This window comes from Delphinus delphis, chromosome 17 (assembly GCF_949987515.2).
Source record: "Delphinus delphis chromosome 17, mDelDel1.2, whole genome shotgun sequence".
Classification (NCBI taxonomy): Eukaryota; Metazoa; Chordata; class Mammalia; order Artiodactyla; family Delphinidae; genus Delphinus; species Delphinus delphis.
Window position 1 is genome coordinate 24,512,929 of NC_082699.1, and position 17,195 is coordinate 24,530,123.

At 36.0% G+C, this 17,195-nt stretch overlaps 1 protein-coding gene across 1 annotated transcript; it reads right to left on the minus strand.

The window, feature by feature from the left end:
- Window positions 1–12,308: 12,308 nt before the first annotated feature.
- On the minus strand, window positions 12,309–16,368 carry LOC132440216 (myelin P2 protein). The gene is made up of 4 exons (XM_060035189.1): window positions 16,259–16,368; window positions 14,161–14,333; window positions 13,842–13,943; window positions 12,309–12,584 (listed from the first exon to the last, which is right to left on the minus strand). Exons 1-4 carry the CDS (start codon window positions 16,329–16,331, stop codon window positions 12,534–12,536), a joined length of 399 nt encoding a protein of 132 aa, XP_059891172.1. The 5' UTR covers window positions 16,332–16,368; the 3' UTR covers window positions 12,309–12,533.
- Between the last annotated feature and the right edge of the window lie 827 nt (window positions 16,369–17,195).

A 17,195-nucleotide genomic window follows, 5' to 3' on the forward strand; every position in this document is an offset into this window, starting at 1 on the left:
GAAGTGATGAAGACAGAGCCTTTCTGTCTGTCATCCTTGTATCTTGGTACCATATTGGTGAAATGACTTAATGTAATAGTAACATAAGAAAGCTTTCTACTAATAATGTTAAGTATCTGACCATGGCTTGTTGTTCTTAACTGAGCCTATTTCCTAGGCAGTAAATCTGGCGCAAGAGGTACATAGAAGAAATTGTGGTCTAACTAAGAACATGCCAGCCCCATTCATGATCTTCTACCTACACCGTAACAAACTCAGAAAATTCAGTTTGTAAAAGAACCAGTCCATATTTTGCCAACTGGGAACTGATCCAGTGGTGATAAGATCATTAGTTCCTGTGACTTTAGCCATATTTAAGGAGTATTCTCTTGGGACACTAGTATAACATGTCTTGATTGGACATTGTGAACTAACATCCTTGTCGTTCACATTTAGAACGAAATGACTTCCTTCTGGCATTTCCACAGTGATTTGGTAGCCTGCCATGATATTATGCATTGTTCAGAATAATTTTCCATGTTACTAAGGTCAATTTTGTAAAAGTTGGCTCTCAAAAGGGGTAGAGAAGTCAAGAAGAAAATAACTTTATAATAAATAACTCCAAACAAAGAGCAGATAGTGAAATTCTTGAAATACTGTCATAATTCTATAAAGGTATAGGCCTATGCTATGTAGCTGTTGCTGAGCCAATTCAAATGCGCAACTGTTGCACATTTTTTTTTTTTTGAGACAAAGGCTCTTCGTTGACTTCCAAAATAATCTAGGCTCTTCGTTGACTTCCAAAATAATCACTCCTGAAAACGTGCTGTTGTAATTTGTAATAAAGCTAAACAGGCATAAACATTGTTCAGGTAAATTCTCTAAGATTTGCTGCTTACCTAGTCACTCCACTTGTATAACCAGGATTTTGGTCAAAATTACCTATAGGGGAACATATAGTTAAATATCTACTTACACCAATAACTGATGGGATCCTTTAGTTTGCTGTTTTATATTTAAAAAAGAAAATCAGAAACAAACTTGCTTTGTGAGTGAATCTCAGCTGTAGAGTGAGAACTCAACCCTAGCCTTTTGTTTATTGTAAAGTTTTAAAAATCATTAATAAGGAAGATACAGGAAAACAAAAATACTGAATCGTTTGGTTCTATCATTTGTTTTCTATTTCCTTTACAAAGACTCCTTGAGGCTCTTAGCTGAGTGTGAGGTCTGTGTGATGGGGCAATTTGTATCCAAACTGGTAGCTGTTGCTGGCACCCAAATCCATTTCAAGCTTAACGTTAGGCTTTATTGCCCTAGAATGATTACTTCCGTGTATGGGGATTTTTAACACGTGGCAAATTCTCAATCGTTAATTGCTCAAAGGTCTAGTACAGAGTCTTCACCAAGTATATTCCATAGCTTTTGCTATCTCTGTTCCTAACTGCACAGAACTGAAAGAGGTTCCCTAAGCCTCCAAAACACATTGTGGGATGCAGGCCAACAGTTGGTTCCTTGCTGAGATGGCCTCTACCTTTCAACACTTCATCTGACTCTAGGGGCCAGTGACTTTGCTACCGCTCTGAATGGGGTGGAAAGAGCAACTTCCAAACTGACCACAAGTTGAAAAACTGCTGTAATATACAAAGTCATTAAACGTTTCCCTTGACCTATCTATGAAGTGCTGTTTTCATGTCACAGCCATGATCAGGGAGGCTATAGTTTGGTACCCAGTAGAGGAAATGGGTTATTGTGGCTAGCTCTGTTTACCAGAGGTCATCCGGTGTTAGTAAAAGTTTCCTGTGATGTCTGTAAGAGTAATCAAATTAGAAGACTAATCAAATTAGCCAACAAAATCTTTTTCTCAAAATAAAAATATTTTTCTGAAATATCAAAAATTAATATTCATTTGGGGAAAATTAAAATACAGAAAATTATGCTCGAGTCCCACCTCCCCCAATTCTATCATCCAGAAATAAACAGTTAACACTTTCTGTGAGCACTCATACTTTCTTCATATTCTTGGGCAAGTTATTCAATCTTTCACTTTTCCCCCATCTATAAAATGGGAACAAAAATAGTACCTATCCCCTAAGGTTGTTTTGAAGATTTACACAAATTATTACCTATAAAACATATAGCTTAGTGTATGACAATAAACAGTTAATAAACATTTGCTAATATAATCACTATATACACATATTTACAGCTAGTATATATATTATTTCCAAAAATGGGATAAAACTACACATGCTATGTTGTAACCTTTCTTCACTCAGTAATATGTTGAGGTCAACTTTCCATGTCGGTAATTGTAGACCTATGTCTATTATTTTAAATTGCTATGTAATATTCTATTATACTAACTCACTCAAGTGTTTTAAAAATCTGGTTTTTCTTTTATCTTCCTCACTGGTACATCTTTGCAAATTTTCTTACACTAAGTTCCTAGAAGTGGAAAGTGTCAAATAATACACATTTTTTAAAGTAAGTGTTTTTAATAGCTCAGCTTAAGTTATTTTAAACTCTTTTATAGCTCAGCTTAGCTTAAATTAACTAAAAAAATGTAATTTTAATAATCATATTTGATAGGCAAATGAGAGAAACCTGGTACGTGGCTGTATGCTTGGTAGTTGTAAGCACTAACTTTAACGAAGCAGACCTGACCCACTACTTACTAGCTGCACGACCTTGAACAACGTCTCAACCACTCTGTGCCTCAGTGGCTCTATTGTAAAGCAGGAATTCTTTAAAAGGACCTACTTTTTAGGTTATTGTGAGAATAAAATGGGACTCTGTATCCAATGCACTAAGAATAGTGCCTAGTTCATACTAGAAGCTCAACAAATATTACTGAACTTTTTTTACATAGAGTAAAGTAGAAAAGGGAGTAATTATCTACTGAAATTGCTCTTTATGTAACTTAGGAGAAGTGAGAGAAATTTTCACAAATTTCCCCAAAAGAACTATTAAAAACACCTTAATTCATTTTAAATTATTTTTTTTCTCTCCCCTTCATTCCATATAGATTGTTAACTTAACTGATTGATGTGGTTCTGATGCCTTGGCAGCCCATGTAAGCAAACCAAATGCTAAGTCTGTAAACACCTCAAGGTTAAGAAATTTGAACCTAAGGGAACCTAAGGACAACCCATCACAAACAGCCAACTGGGCTTTTCCCAAGAAGGCAACTGCTTAAGCTATAGCCAATCAAGTACTTTCCTTGTTTTGCTTCCAGGTCTTCTCTCTTATCTCCTATTGGTGGAGGGCTCCTAGCCACTTCCTGTTTGGTGCTACCCAGTTGGAATCTACTTTTGCTCAAATAAACTCTTAAAAATTTTAGTATGCTTCAGTTCATCTTTTAACAACATTGATATAACATCACTGGAGGAAGTGCTTTGATTCGTTTGGTAATAAGGAACTAAATCATCTGAGTGCTCAGGACCTGCTCTTCACAGTGTTGTGGGTCCTGTCAAGTTATTTGCGCTCTGCTTTAAACTCTAAGGCACGAACAGAAAGAAATCTTACCTTTACTTCTGGGGATGCTTGGCAATAGACATAAAAGAAAATTATTTTTTTTGAACACTGAAAAATACCAGCTAAACAAACTTACTCTGCATTGTTCTTTAAATAGGATTTGTTTTCATTTCTAGAACCTATCCTATTAATGTACTTAGGGTAAGGCTGCAGGTGTAAGTTTTAATTAAATTCTTTTTTAAAAAGTTAAAATATATCTTGATATATTGTTTCAGCCTTCTTCAGACTCTTTCAATTACTGTCTTTTACTAATGATGTAGACTATTTAAAAAGAAAAAGTAGAATTTGACTTTAGCATTTAAGTGGCTTCCCAGACCAACATAAGTTGGTAAAAACAGAAAAGACTCACACTGAGTGTCATAAGGGTTTCTACTTTACCAAAAAACGGGAACTACTTGATGTCTTCTTTTAACCCAGGAAGATTTCCCTTAGCCCTGTTCTTGCCAGATCTGCTTGGTCGTGATTGGCAATGAGACTGCCAGCAAAGCAGGTTAAAGACCCTGTGGCATCCCGGTCTTTGATCACTAGGCAGGCAGCTAACTCACTCAGCATATTGGGCCCAGCAGTCATCACCTAGCAGTCATAAGGGAAATGTTGATTTAAATTGTGTTGTGAATGCCCAGGCTAAAGAAATGGAATGATACAACCTCTAAGGAGTCTTCTTTGCCCTTCAGGTATAATTCTTAATGAAGGAGAATGGATGATAGAGCAGAGGACCACTCAACATTCATGCATAAGAAAATAATATCAACTACCTTCTTTAGACCTATCCTCAAAGAACAACATAAAACTCATGAAAATTTTATTTTTTGGTCTCAATTGACTTCCCTTAACAGGTGTCTGTTCTCCCCTTCTCACCTGGCTCACCACTCACTGAATTGTTACTTGTAGGCAGGACCTTTGCTCATTCATCTTTCTTCAGTAGTAATGTTTGTTGAATAAACGACTCCACCTCTTGAATTTAGATTGTGATTCGCTTGTGTAAGGTGGTGTCTAACACGTTGTTGTTAGTGATTACTGTGAAGAGAGAGTTTTTCTATAATTTTTTCACTATATTCATTGGGATCAATAAAGCTGAGTGGGGGAAATAATTTAGTATTTTTGTGGTTTATGAATCATACTTTTACTTTCCGAGTAAATACTGCAAATAGTGATAGACCCAGTTGAATATTTGATGATATTGCCTTTTTTCTACTACTTTCTACTCTCCAAAAATAGATTTATCTTCCTTTCTGTTCACATGGAGGTTATTTCAAATACCCTCTCTCCAATTCCCACAAACTACCTATGGATGAACAGAGAGTTTGTACCCAAAGGAGGCAAAGATGCTTCAATTTAGACATTTGCTGGCAGTAGAATGGTCTGACTAAAAGTGATCTCACACACCTCCCAGCCGACTCAGCAAAACAGATATAAATCAGCAGGAAGACTGAGTGGGTCTCTGATGAATCCTGCAGGAACTGTAGATTCAATGAGCTATAAGCACAGTTTCCAAATACACAGAAAGCTGAAAGAAGTTTTTTCTTCTGGGCTTTTCTGACTATTTCCTGTGTGCTTTCCACTCAAATGTTTTTGTACTCTCATCAACAATTCCAAAATCTAAAATCAACATGAATTCTCTACATGATAAGTACTGAGGGTGCAATTGAAAATGGTAGTTCTAATCACTGCTCCATGTTACAAGTGGAAATAAATCTTAATCATATGACTATTTCATGGACTCCCCTGTCTTTTGTGATTTCTGAACGAGAAAATCCATTGGCTTTCCTGTGGAATCAGGAATTTAACAGGAAATCTGTTAAGTCAGGTATTTAACTATCTCTGGGTTATGCATGTGACTTACCAGAGAAACAGAGAAGCAGACAGATTTCCTGTTTATAGTTTAACACTCCAGACCTAGCCATTTCAAGAGGAAAGGAGGGAAAGTTAGATGTGACAGCACATTATAGTGGCATCTCGTCGTTTTTCATTGTCTGTAAAATTCCTAGGAAAAGGATTTACCTTGACTAATCTGGGTAAACATCTAACCATCTGTTTATTTTCAATCTCAGCATGGATTGGAGCCTCTGTGTGCAGAAGACTGTGGTCAGAATTGGCGAAGTTGTACTCAATCATTCATTTATTTTATTCAGCAAACATTTACAAAGCCTCTTCTAGGAGTCAAACACTGTGGCCTGGAAATTTTTAGAATCAAAATATTTTAAATTAAAAATTTCTTCAATTGAGCTCTCAGTCTAGAACTGTAGATGTCAATACATTGCTATATTGCAGTGTAACACAGTGGAGGGGGTTATTGAATTCTCCTCCTTTGAGACAGTTCAGAGAAAATAGCATGGGATTGATATCACTTGAAAGATGATAAAGAATCTATCGGATGGGAAATAAGGTGGGATGGGAAAGGGAAAAAATATAAAATGCTTATCTCTGTCCACATGGAACTTTTAGAAGTTTGGGAAGTGGGTAGCTATAATATTAAAATAACTGCAAACATAATAAGGTTATTTGACTATTAATAGCCAATTATCAATATATTAGATAAAATGATATAAAATTTAGAAATAATTACGATCTTAGAGAGCAGCCAGATCAGACTCCCTTTTAAAGATGGAGAAACTGGGGCTATGCAATGGTAAATGAGTTACCAAGGTCACCCAGCTGTGGGGAAATGGAACAAGGATCCAAGCCAATGACTTCAGATGAAGCGTATTATCTATTTTGTTTCCTTTTATTAGTGGAATGTATCAAGAGTGTAATGTAATATATTTGACTTTATTCACTATTTCTTAACAACTAATCATTTAGGAACCTGATAAATAGAAAAGGTTTTATATACAGTCATTATTTGGAACACTCTTACACAAAAACAAAAAACTCCAAAAAACCTATGTGCTGAATATAAGGATTCATATTTATGTGTTATGTAAGAATAGACATGATAATATTTTAGGTACAAAGCACTTTCACATGCATCATATTTTGTCCTCCCATATCAAATGTGTGGGGTAGCCATTATTGCCCCCATTGTACACATTAGGAAATTGCAAGTTAGACTTTGTGACAGAATGCCACACAGGTTCTAAGTAGCAAAGTCATGGTTCAAATCCATGTTTTTCTACTACAGTTGCAGGATTCCTGCTATTACACTCCCATTGTTTCTCTAACACATGAAATATCCAATAAATACCTGCACCTTCCCAGATCAGTCAGGTATTTAGTAATAGTCTCTGTGACCTAGCAATTTTCTGGAAGCTTTCATGGATACAAAGTAGCTTAGGATGTATCTTACTTTCAACAGTGTACCATCTGGCTGAGGAAGATGGGACTTGAATAAGATGTAGCATAATATGAGATAGGTTTTAATAAAAAATTGAAATTTGTAACAGATTTAAGTACAGTAGGTATTCTTTAGTTGCCAAATTACATCAGGGAAATACAAGCCCTCTGATGATTTATTTTGTAAATCCTAAAATTGAACTCTATCATCAACTTACTCTACATTAATAACTTATTTAATGCAATTTATATGCATTAATGATGCATTAATAATCTGAAAAAATGCAATTATAGAAGACCAAGAATAATACTAATGCCAAATGACAGATTGTGAAAAAATTCATGTCTGTCTTGAGTTTCAGCAAGGGAGTGATATTATTTGGTCTTCTTCATGGATGTGAAACTTTAGACTTGTCACAGATCCAGTTTTCAATCAAAACCCTTTAACTGCAGAAGCAACCATTCTTTGGTGGTGCTGGGATATTCACCTTGCACTACTAGACCAGTTAAAACTGTCGCACAAGTCAGTTACCAACGGCAGGATTTTATGCTTCAATAAATAGTGCCAAAATTCCAGCCCTGAAAACTGGGACCTGAGAACTCTGTATTCCATCAGTGATCTTTTTTTTTAAGAGACAGTAAAAGGTGAGAAATGCTATTTCAAAATTTAGTCCTGTATTACATTTTCTGAGTAATTTGAACTTACTTTCTAAATTCTGCTGAAAGATGATTTATATTTTGCGAATGTTTAGCATTATTTTACAGTTTGTTTTCCCTGTTTGTTTTGCTATTTTTAAACCTTCATTTTTCCATATGTCATGGATAATGGCCAATTATGTTGCCTCCTGTGGAAATAACAAAGATAAGAGGTAAACACTGGCTTCCCTTACGAAGGACTTGATTACATCTGAGTTGATTTTTATGGTAGTATTTTCACTACCTTTTGTTATTTAGGGTCACATGGGGGACATTTGGTACTCCTGACTTTGATGACGTTTTACTCCATTTTAATTGATAACCATGTGAGGAACTACCTTAAATGTCTAACTTCGGGAGTCTTTGGCACAGTGGTTCTCAAGCTGGCCACACACTGGAATCTCCTGCGTGTTTTAAGAAAAATACTGTTGCTTGGGTCTCACTTATCAATCACCCATACATTATGACTCAACAGACCTGTGGTGCAATCTTCATACTGGGATGTTTAAAAACTTCCAGATGATTCTAATGTGCAGCCATATTTAGAGAGCTACCACTTGGTTTAGAAGAAATCATCCTAAAAGCTAAGCAGCAATGTCTTTTTAAGAAGTCATCAGGTAAATCTTTAGTCAAGAACTAGAAATACTATGGTCAACATGAAACCAAGACTCTCACTAGTAAAATCCAAGTACTATGCTACTTCTAGGCAGTGGGGTGTTAGTAAGTGTTTAAAACCATCTCCTCAAGAAACAAAGCTCTAATTGGTTGTGTTTTGCCTCTTACCCTGGTGTAAATATTCCCATCATGGCTGATTCCTTTCTTTCTTTCTTTTTTTTTTTGGCCACACAGCCTGTGGGATCTTAGTTACTTCATGGACCAGGGGTGAACCTGGGGCCCTTGGCTGTGAAAGTGCAGAGTCCTAAGCGCTGTACTGCCAGGGAATTCCCAGCATCACGGGTGATTTCAACCTACCAATGTTTTAAGAACTGGCTTGCCAAATTCCTGAAAATCTATCAGCTCTTATGAAACAATTTGAGCTAGCTCCAGCACACCACTGCTGTTAAGAGAACGACTTCCAAGAGAATGACATCAGAGAAGTTATTTACCCTTTTGGGATTAAATGTATTTATTTAGGCCTTGTTTAGGTTAGAGTAGATAATCATCAATTGCCATCTTAAAAAGTTGCTTAGATTAGCAGAGTTGTATAACAATGGTTGTTATATAACTCTGTATATACTTCTATGCCTAGAAGTAGCATAGCACTTGGATTTTACTAGTGAGAGTCTTGGTTTCATGTTGACCATAGTATTTCTAGTTCTTGACTAAAGATTTACCTGATGACTTCTTAAAAAGACATTGCAGCTTTTTGATTGTTTTTACTTTTGTGTAAATAATATTCTTTTTTTATTTTATTTCAATTTTTTTTGCGGTACGTGGGCCTCTCACCGCTGTGGCCTCTCCCGTTGTGGAGCACAGGCTCTGGACGCACAGGCTCAGCGGCCATGGCTCACGGGCCCAGCCGCTCAGTGGCATGTGGGATCTTCCCGGACCGGGGCACCAACCCGTGTCCCCTGCATCGGCAGACGGACTCTCAACCACTGCGCCACCAGGGAAGCCCTAAATAATATTCTTAATAAAGTTAATCACTTGGTGGGCAAAGCAATATCAACAGCTCTGAGATCCTGTAAATTTCTCTTCATTTTGGGATCCCGTGAAGCCCTCATCTATTTGAACATCATGTGCATTACTAGATAAATAATAATAACAAAAAATACTTCTATAATGCTTTTCCTGTGCCATGCACTGTTCAAAGCACTTTACATATATTAACTTATTTATTATTCACACTCCTTGAGGTATGCTCTATTACTGACCCTATTTTTACAGGTAAAAATACTGAGGATCTGAGAGGTGAAGTAACTTGCCCAATGACACACAGCTAGTAAGTAGCAAATTGGAATTTGACCTAGGCAATCTGACCGCTCTTAACCAGCTTATATCAAAAACAACTAGAGAGTCACAATTATTTTCTGAGACTATTTTTGAATACTACAGAACTCTAGTGGTTTTTTTTCCCCTCTCCTCTCTTCTGGTTGTTTGAAGATCTTTTTCAAATCTAATAATATGTATCACCTGCTGAAATAATTATTTTGTTTTCCTCATTATCAGTGTAATTCCACTTTTCCTGTTATGAAAGCAAAAGTACTCATGATTTTTGTATAATAGTGCAATTATATTTATTGAGGAATACTTTTTTATGGTGAGTCATATTACCACAAACCTCTAAAAATCACACCATAGTTTTTAAACTCTCCTTTTTTGTGGGTTAATCTAACTGGAGCCAAAGAAATAAAACCCCACCCTGCTTATGATGCCTCTCAGACGTATTGGCTGAATGCCCAGAGGCAGAGAAGGACCAAGTGTAGCCTAAACAAAATTGTTTGGAAATAACTTCAAACTTGCATAAAATTTCAAGAATCAGACTAATTCAAAGAGAACAAATACAGCTTTTACTCAGATTTATCTGTTGTTAAATTTTACCCTGTTTGCTTTATCAATTGCTCTCTTTTTGTATGCATGTCCATATTGTGTGTCACACACCCAACAGTTTTTTCTAAATTTTTTGAGAGTAAATTGTATACTTTATGGCTCATTACTCCAAAATAGTTCAGTGTATATTTCCCAAGAGTAGGGGGATTCTCTTACATAATCACAGTAAACTTCTAATTTACGACTTATATTCCAATTTGCCAATTAACCTAATATTGTCCTTTGGAGTATTTATTTTATCTCTAGTGCAGGATCCAGTCTGGGATAACTTATTGCATTTAGTTGTCATGTATTTTTAGTATAATTTAATCTGGAACATTTTCATAGAGCCTTTCTTTGTCTTCTATGACACTGACATTTTTGAAGAATTCATTTAACACCTCCTCCCCTTTTTAATAGAACATTCCTCATTTGGAATTTGTCTGCTGTTTCCTCATGATTAGATCTAGATAAGGATTCCAGGCCAGAGTACTGCATAAGCCATGTTGCTTCCTTCTCAGTGTATCACATTTGAAGGTACATGGTTTTCATCTACCCTCGTTGATCAGGTTAATTTTGATTACTCAGTAAAGAGGTGGCACAGTTTTTCCACTGCATGGTTACTATTTGTTCCCTTGTAACTAATAAGCAATCTGTGTGGAGGTATTTTAAGACCAACCTAATACCCTGCTCCTAATCAAAATTTTGCTCTGGCTTCTACCTCCATTGACAATTCTTGCCTGAGCCAATATTGACCGTGATGGTTGAAAAAATGACAATTTTTCCAATCCCAGCACCTTTTCCACACTTACCAGTCAGGCTATGACAGTCTACTGTAAGGAAGATACTTTCTTCTCTCTCTCTCTCCCTCTTCCAGTACGTATTCATGGTTTCTTCTTTGTCTCCCCGTGTTCTATAATTTACAATTTTTCTCTATTATTTACTTCTCAAATTGTCCCAGTTTTGTCCAATTGAGAGCACCCTCAAGCTGACTCTGATATTTTGGTGACATATCTCTATTATTTTTGGGGAAAGCGTCCTTAATTTCTGGCATAAAAAGATATTTCAGGCTTACGTTGTACCTACCCTGCTCTCACATCAGAATCAGCCATTTCTCCAAGGAACCATCATTCTTTTTAGTGGAGAATATATTAGACACCAAGATATGAGTGCTGGGTGTACTCATTCCTACTGAGATGTCTTTGCTTGCAAGCTCTTAAGGTAGATAGAGCTAAGAAATATATGCATGTGTATACACATATCCATACATATGAATTTACATCTATTCCAATCCATTTGCACACAGTTCTTTCTTGCCTTCCCTCTGTCATACTTGTATGTGCCTTCTTCCAGAAGGAAAATTCTAGCTCCTAACAACATCAAAATATATTCTCATTTGCTCAATCATGTAATATATCTGAAATAATTTTGTTACCTGGGCAGAGTGGTCCCCTATTCCTGCCTGTCAAAAATCTGCTGGACCCAGTAATTCCATGCCTAGTTAATATTCAAAAGAAAAGGAACTCATGTTTCCACAAACAGCCTTATACAAGAATGTTTATAGCAGCTTTATTTATAGAAGCCAAAAACTGGAAATAACTCAATTATCTTAAGAGAAGAAGGGATAAGTAAACTGTGATATATTCATGCAATGGAATACTACTCAGCAATAAAAAGGAACAAATTAATGTTGCATGCAACAATATGGATGAATTTCAAAAACATTATGCTGACTTTAAAAAGGCAAACAGAAAAGAACACATAATGTATGATCCAATTTATATGAAGTTTGAGAACAGGCAAAACTAGTCTACGGTGATAGAAACTAAATCACTACTTGCTTTTGTTGGAGCTGGGACACGGCAGGACATTGACTGGGAAGGAGTGTGAGAAAACATTCTGGGATTAGGGAAATGTACTATATCTTGATCAGGGTGAGAATTATATGGGTGCATGCATTTGTCACAGCTCTATCTTTAATATCTGTTAATTTCACTGTCTGTAAATTAACCCTCAGTTTTTAAATTGGCTGGAGTAGCAGCTGCCCTTTTTAGCTGAAGCTAGACTCCTCAGTGTAAAACAGCTCCTTCTTCTAGTTTGTTTCACTTCTGATCCTCTAAACCCATTGCTCTCCTGGTCCCTGAAGGCATTTGAGTTTGCTACCCCAATCAATATACTTACTTCTTTTTACTATGCTATTACTTCCTTTTACTATCATTTCAAATATTTAAAATACAGCATAAGTTAGAACTTCACAGATAATCAAATGACATTATCCATTCTTTAGGTCTGACCAATATACACACTTTAATCTTTAATACAGTAATGACGTGCATACAAATTGAAAATGTTTAAATAACACTGAAATTTAGATTAATCCTCCGTTTAGGCCTTTGCTTATCTGATCTATTAAGACAAAAGCGGAAACAAACAAAGTGCAGTGTAGTCAGGCCTCGCCAATGGAAACAGCTGATTTCCAACATCAAATGATCAAATATCACTTCAATGAGGAAACAACTTTGTCAGACCTTCTCATAAATTCTGGTGCAGACCACGTCCTTCATCTTACATTCCTTAAAAAAAAAAGAGAGATTAATTGAATATCTAAAACTCAAACTAGGTGACAGCAAATTTGTAATAATAACAGACATTATAAGCAATCTCATAAGATTAAACTCAGAAAGAAATAAAATATCAGTATGTCAGTCTCCAGGAATTTGGAATCATGACCATTGAAACCGGGGAAACAGTTTTAAATCTGATCTAAGTTACATCAGAGGCATATATATATATATATATTTTTTGTAGTACACGGGCCTCTCACTGTCGCGGCCTCGCCGTTGCGGAGCACAGGCTCCGGACGTGCAGGCTCAGCGGCCATGGCTCACGGGCCCAGCCGCTCTGCGGCATGTGGGATCTTCCCGGACCGGGGCACGAACCCGTGTCCCCTGCGTCGGCAGGCAGACTCTCAACCACTACGCCACCAGGGAAGCCCCAGGGGTATATTTTTTAAGTGGCAAGTTTTCATGCATAATTGGCACAGATTTAAATCTACTAAAACAGTGGTTTTCAAAACTATCTGCACATCTGCATTATCTGGGGAACATTTAAAATACTGATGGCTCCTCCTCCCCCAAGAGATGTGCAGGCAGTTGATCTGTATTGGGGCCTCCATACTGGTATTTACTCCCCATGTAAATCTGCTGTGGAGCTAAGGATAACGCTCCTCTGTACTAAAGAAAAGAATGTTCCAAGAACTACATAAATCTATCTATGGTCGATGTGTGTGTTGATTAGTAAGAACAGAACCTGAGACTTAAAAAAATTATTAGAGGTCATCTCATATAACCTTTGTCATCATTTTTACCTGCCAACTACAAAAGGTCTCCAATGGCCTCAGCTTGAGTTGTTGACATGTTTTAGTCCAAGTTACCATGGATTCTTGAAAACAAAATGCTTAGCTATCTACAAATATTCTACAATCGACTGGGGATGTGCTTTGCTTTTAAAACTTAGATTTGCTTTTCTCCTTGTGTGTCTAAATTAATGAGGTTTACCCATACTTTTTTTTTTTTTTTATCATTTTTAGGTGTTGTTATTTCTAAGATAACAAATGAGTTGTATCATTTCTAAATTCTTGAATCTGAACCTGAAGTACCTGTAGATGAGTCTTTATAGTTCAAAGATCACCCAAACATTAACTCTGATTTTATTCTTAGCCATTCTTATCCATTTGTATTGCAAATAAAAGAGAATATTTTGAAAATAATATAACCATTTTCTCTATTTAAATGGCTATATTTATGTATTTAGAGTAAAATTACTCTTACCACTACCATTTTTCCATCCACCAACTTTCTCTTTATTGTTGTCTCTTTGCCATTCCATTTCTGTACTTGATTCAACGAGCCTCTTGTCAAAGTTACAACGCTCTGCAAAGACAGGTTTACATAATTGACTTGCTTGGACTTTGGTTGAGTAAAGAAGCAGTTCATTCAGTATTGAATCATTTTCATAACAGATGTTTTATGAGGCACGTTCATTTTTCAACAGAAGGGAGTGGTCTACCCTTTTGAATACTAGCAGGAGTAATCTTCTCTCTCAAAGTAGTAGATTGGACCAAATTTGAAGAGAAACAGTTAAGTTTACCTTTGCCTTTCTATTGTCAGCTGTGGTTTCTTCAAATTCCTGGCCTAGCTTGAAGGAGATCTCTGTATCTTTAAAGGTACTTTCAGTTCTTATAGTTATAATATCCCCTTTTTTGCTGATGATCACTCTTGGTTTGGCCAAATCTCCCAGTTTTCTGGTGGCTAATCCCACACCTGAAAATCAAGATACTGTTAGAATTTTGTTGACCAAGAGAACCTCTACCTAAAGGGACTATGGGTGGCCATATTTTATGCTCAGCTGTGCCTCAGCTGTGTAGATGGCAGGTAATAGCACTTACTGCTAAGGACCTTCTCCCATGTTTCATCACCTAATGGAAACACATGTCCACGGACTTGAATATTTTAAGTTTTGTTACTACAAAAGTAATGCCTGCAGATTTTAAAGCTAAAAGTGTTTAGCTTAAATAGTGCAAGTCATCTATTTTTACCACATCCAAACCCATGCTCCATTAAAAACTACTATTTATAGTTTTGTATGGATCATTTCAGACATTTTAGTTTGTATGCATAAATATTGTAGATATATTTTTTAAATGAGACTATGACTTATGCATGCTATTCTATGATTTTTTCCCTCAGTAGTATATTATGGATATAGAAAAGAATTCCTCCCATATCCTTGATAGAAGCTCATTTCTGAAATTTTGTTGTAGCCCCTAAAATGATCTGTACCATTACAAATGATCATTAGATAAATAAAATAATTTTTAAAAAATTTTCTGCATTTGAAAACAAAACAAAATTAGATTCTTAAGTATTATTACTATATTACCCAAGATTACAGAAATACATGGAAAAATAGAAATGTCAAATGAGAGAGATACATGAAGAAAAAGGTAGTTATATATAAATATACATATATTTACTTTTATATATACATAAAGAAGTGTGAAGAGTTAGAGCCAATAAAGGATTGTGAATGATACTCTTTCTTCTAATTCTGATTAATCATTTTTTATTTGATATGATTTAGGACAATGCTTTTCAAACTAAACCTCTACAATAGAGACTAAGAATCTACAACACTCCCAGGTGTCCTTATGCACTCTAAAATTTGAAAATGACACAATTAGGAAGTTTTTCATTGAGACTTTCTTATATTGTATTTTGCTTCTTCCTTGGCTATAAAGTGAAGTCCATAAATTTAACCAACCTTATGGTATGGATCTATTCCCGTAAGTTCCCATAGTTTTCCAGGCAACACAACATGATTTTGCTCATTTTATCTAAAAGTAGAACACCTTATATGCTTTCTGAACAGGTAAAATTACAAGTACTTTGATGAGCATAGCAATCTGAGGTCATTGGCTTCACTCTCTACTTATTTATACAGCTCTGGACATTTCCAAAAACTCCTCACACTTTTGTGCTCATATCTATGGAAAATTCTCTAGAAATAGTAGCAAATAAAGTTGCTCTACTAATGACTAGACTTTCCATCTCCATCCACTGTTCCATCTCCAGGAAAGCCTGATGTTAGTGTAAATGAGCTTGAGTTCACTGCCACAACACACTTCTTTTTCTTTCAGTAACTTTCCTAGACTGTGAATATCCTGCTTTATGAAGCATTCACTTTTTACAAAATCTTTATCCACATAGTTATGTAATAACAGACAACCTAGAGGTAGAGACAGAAAACTTCTGGTATAGCTAAGCATCAAAATTTTAGATAGAGGTTTTCCATTAACTTTAGTATATTCAACTCTTTATTTCATGAGCACTTTAGTTGTTGTAGATCTAACTTTCAGGAAAGCCAGAAAATAGGTTGACTAAGCTTCTAAGATTTCTTTCCTCCAGGTTTGGAATGAAAACCTTATTGATATGAAACTGCCTTTGAAATCAGTGGGCACTCTAGTGCATTTAAGCAGCTCTTATCTGAGTTAAAATCTATTAAAATTGCCACAAATAAAATGCAAATAAATTATCTGATTGACACAACAGAAGATTAATCCCAGAAGAGGATCGTACTTCAACCTGTGCAAACTCCCAGACTCCTGGAAAAGGAGTTAGAAGGAAATAGTCATGCATCTTTCTCAAAAAGGATCCTCTCAATTAGAACAACAGAGAACATTTCTTACCCAAAGCTTTCATGTAATCATCAAAGTTCTCACTGGAGACAAGTTTCCAGGTGCCTAAGAATTTGTTGCTCATTGTGATGGATGAGAATTCAACACAGTGGTAGGTGAGATTCAGGAGACTCAAATGAGATGCTGAAGTCTCAGAAGATTCTTTTCAAAGATGTCCACAGCATGTGACTCTCACAGAGACCCAATGGGGAAAAGCAGTGTCAGGACTGGGCAATGAATGGCTCTTCAATCATCCACTGGGACAAAAGAAAACCTCACATAATGTCTCCTTCAGTTTCCAAAAATGTTTATAAAAATCAATGACAGTACTATTTGAATCTTCAAAAAAATTTTGGTTGCTCTTACATTTTTAAGAAGTGCTTAGGTCCTTAATGCTTTGGAAAAGAGTCTATCAGTTGAGTTCTATACCAAATTAAATTATATGAGCATTAATGAATGAATGTGTGTGTGTGTGTGTGTGTGTGTGTGTGTGTGTGTGTGTGTATTTAGGCATCTTGTTCACTCTCAATCCTGAGTCTGCACAATTAAGAATTCTTATTGAAAGAGAATAAAGAGAGGAAAAATGTCCATGAGTATTGTGATAACTGCCTCAAATATGTTGTGGGAGAGAAATGCAAGGGAGCAGTGTGAGGAAGTATTCATAGGTAAGAGAGGCTTGGCATAGTTGGCATATCCAAGGCAGTCAGAGTAGGCAGACAATACGGTCAGTCTATTACAGCAGAACACAGAAATTGCTTTCATGGGTGAACAAAAAGTAGCACTATAACACGCTCTTTGACCACAGAAAGGATTTTCATCTTAAAAAACCTTAGTTCCAAATTAAGCAGGTTCTTGGTTAATACAACAACATTGAGTTTAAGTCCTTTAAAATAAATCTACAATTTTAGAAAGGATTTTCTACAAAAATAATATTAATATATATTGAGAG

What these genes read in the sequence shown, in the direction of transcription:
- LOC132440216 (XM_060035189.1), bottom strand. Translation starts at nt 16,331, where the DNA reads ATGAGCAACAAATTCTTAGGCACCTGGAAACTTGTCTCCAGTGAGAAC. An exon ending in TGATTACATGAAAGCTTTGG is followed by an intron (nt 14,334 to 16,258) that starts GTAAGAAATGTT and finishes CTTGATTTTCAG; the next exon opens with GTGTGGGATTAGCCACCAGA. An exon ending in CTGACAATAGAAAGGCAAAG is followed by an intron (nt 13,944 to 14,160) that starts GTAAACTTAACT and finishes CTGTCTTTGCAG; the next exon opens with AGCGTTGTAACTTTGACAAG.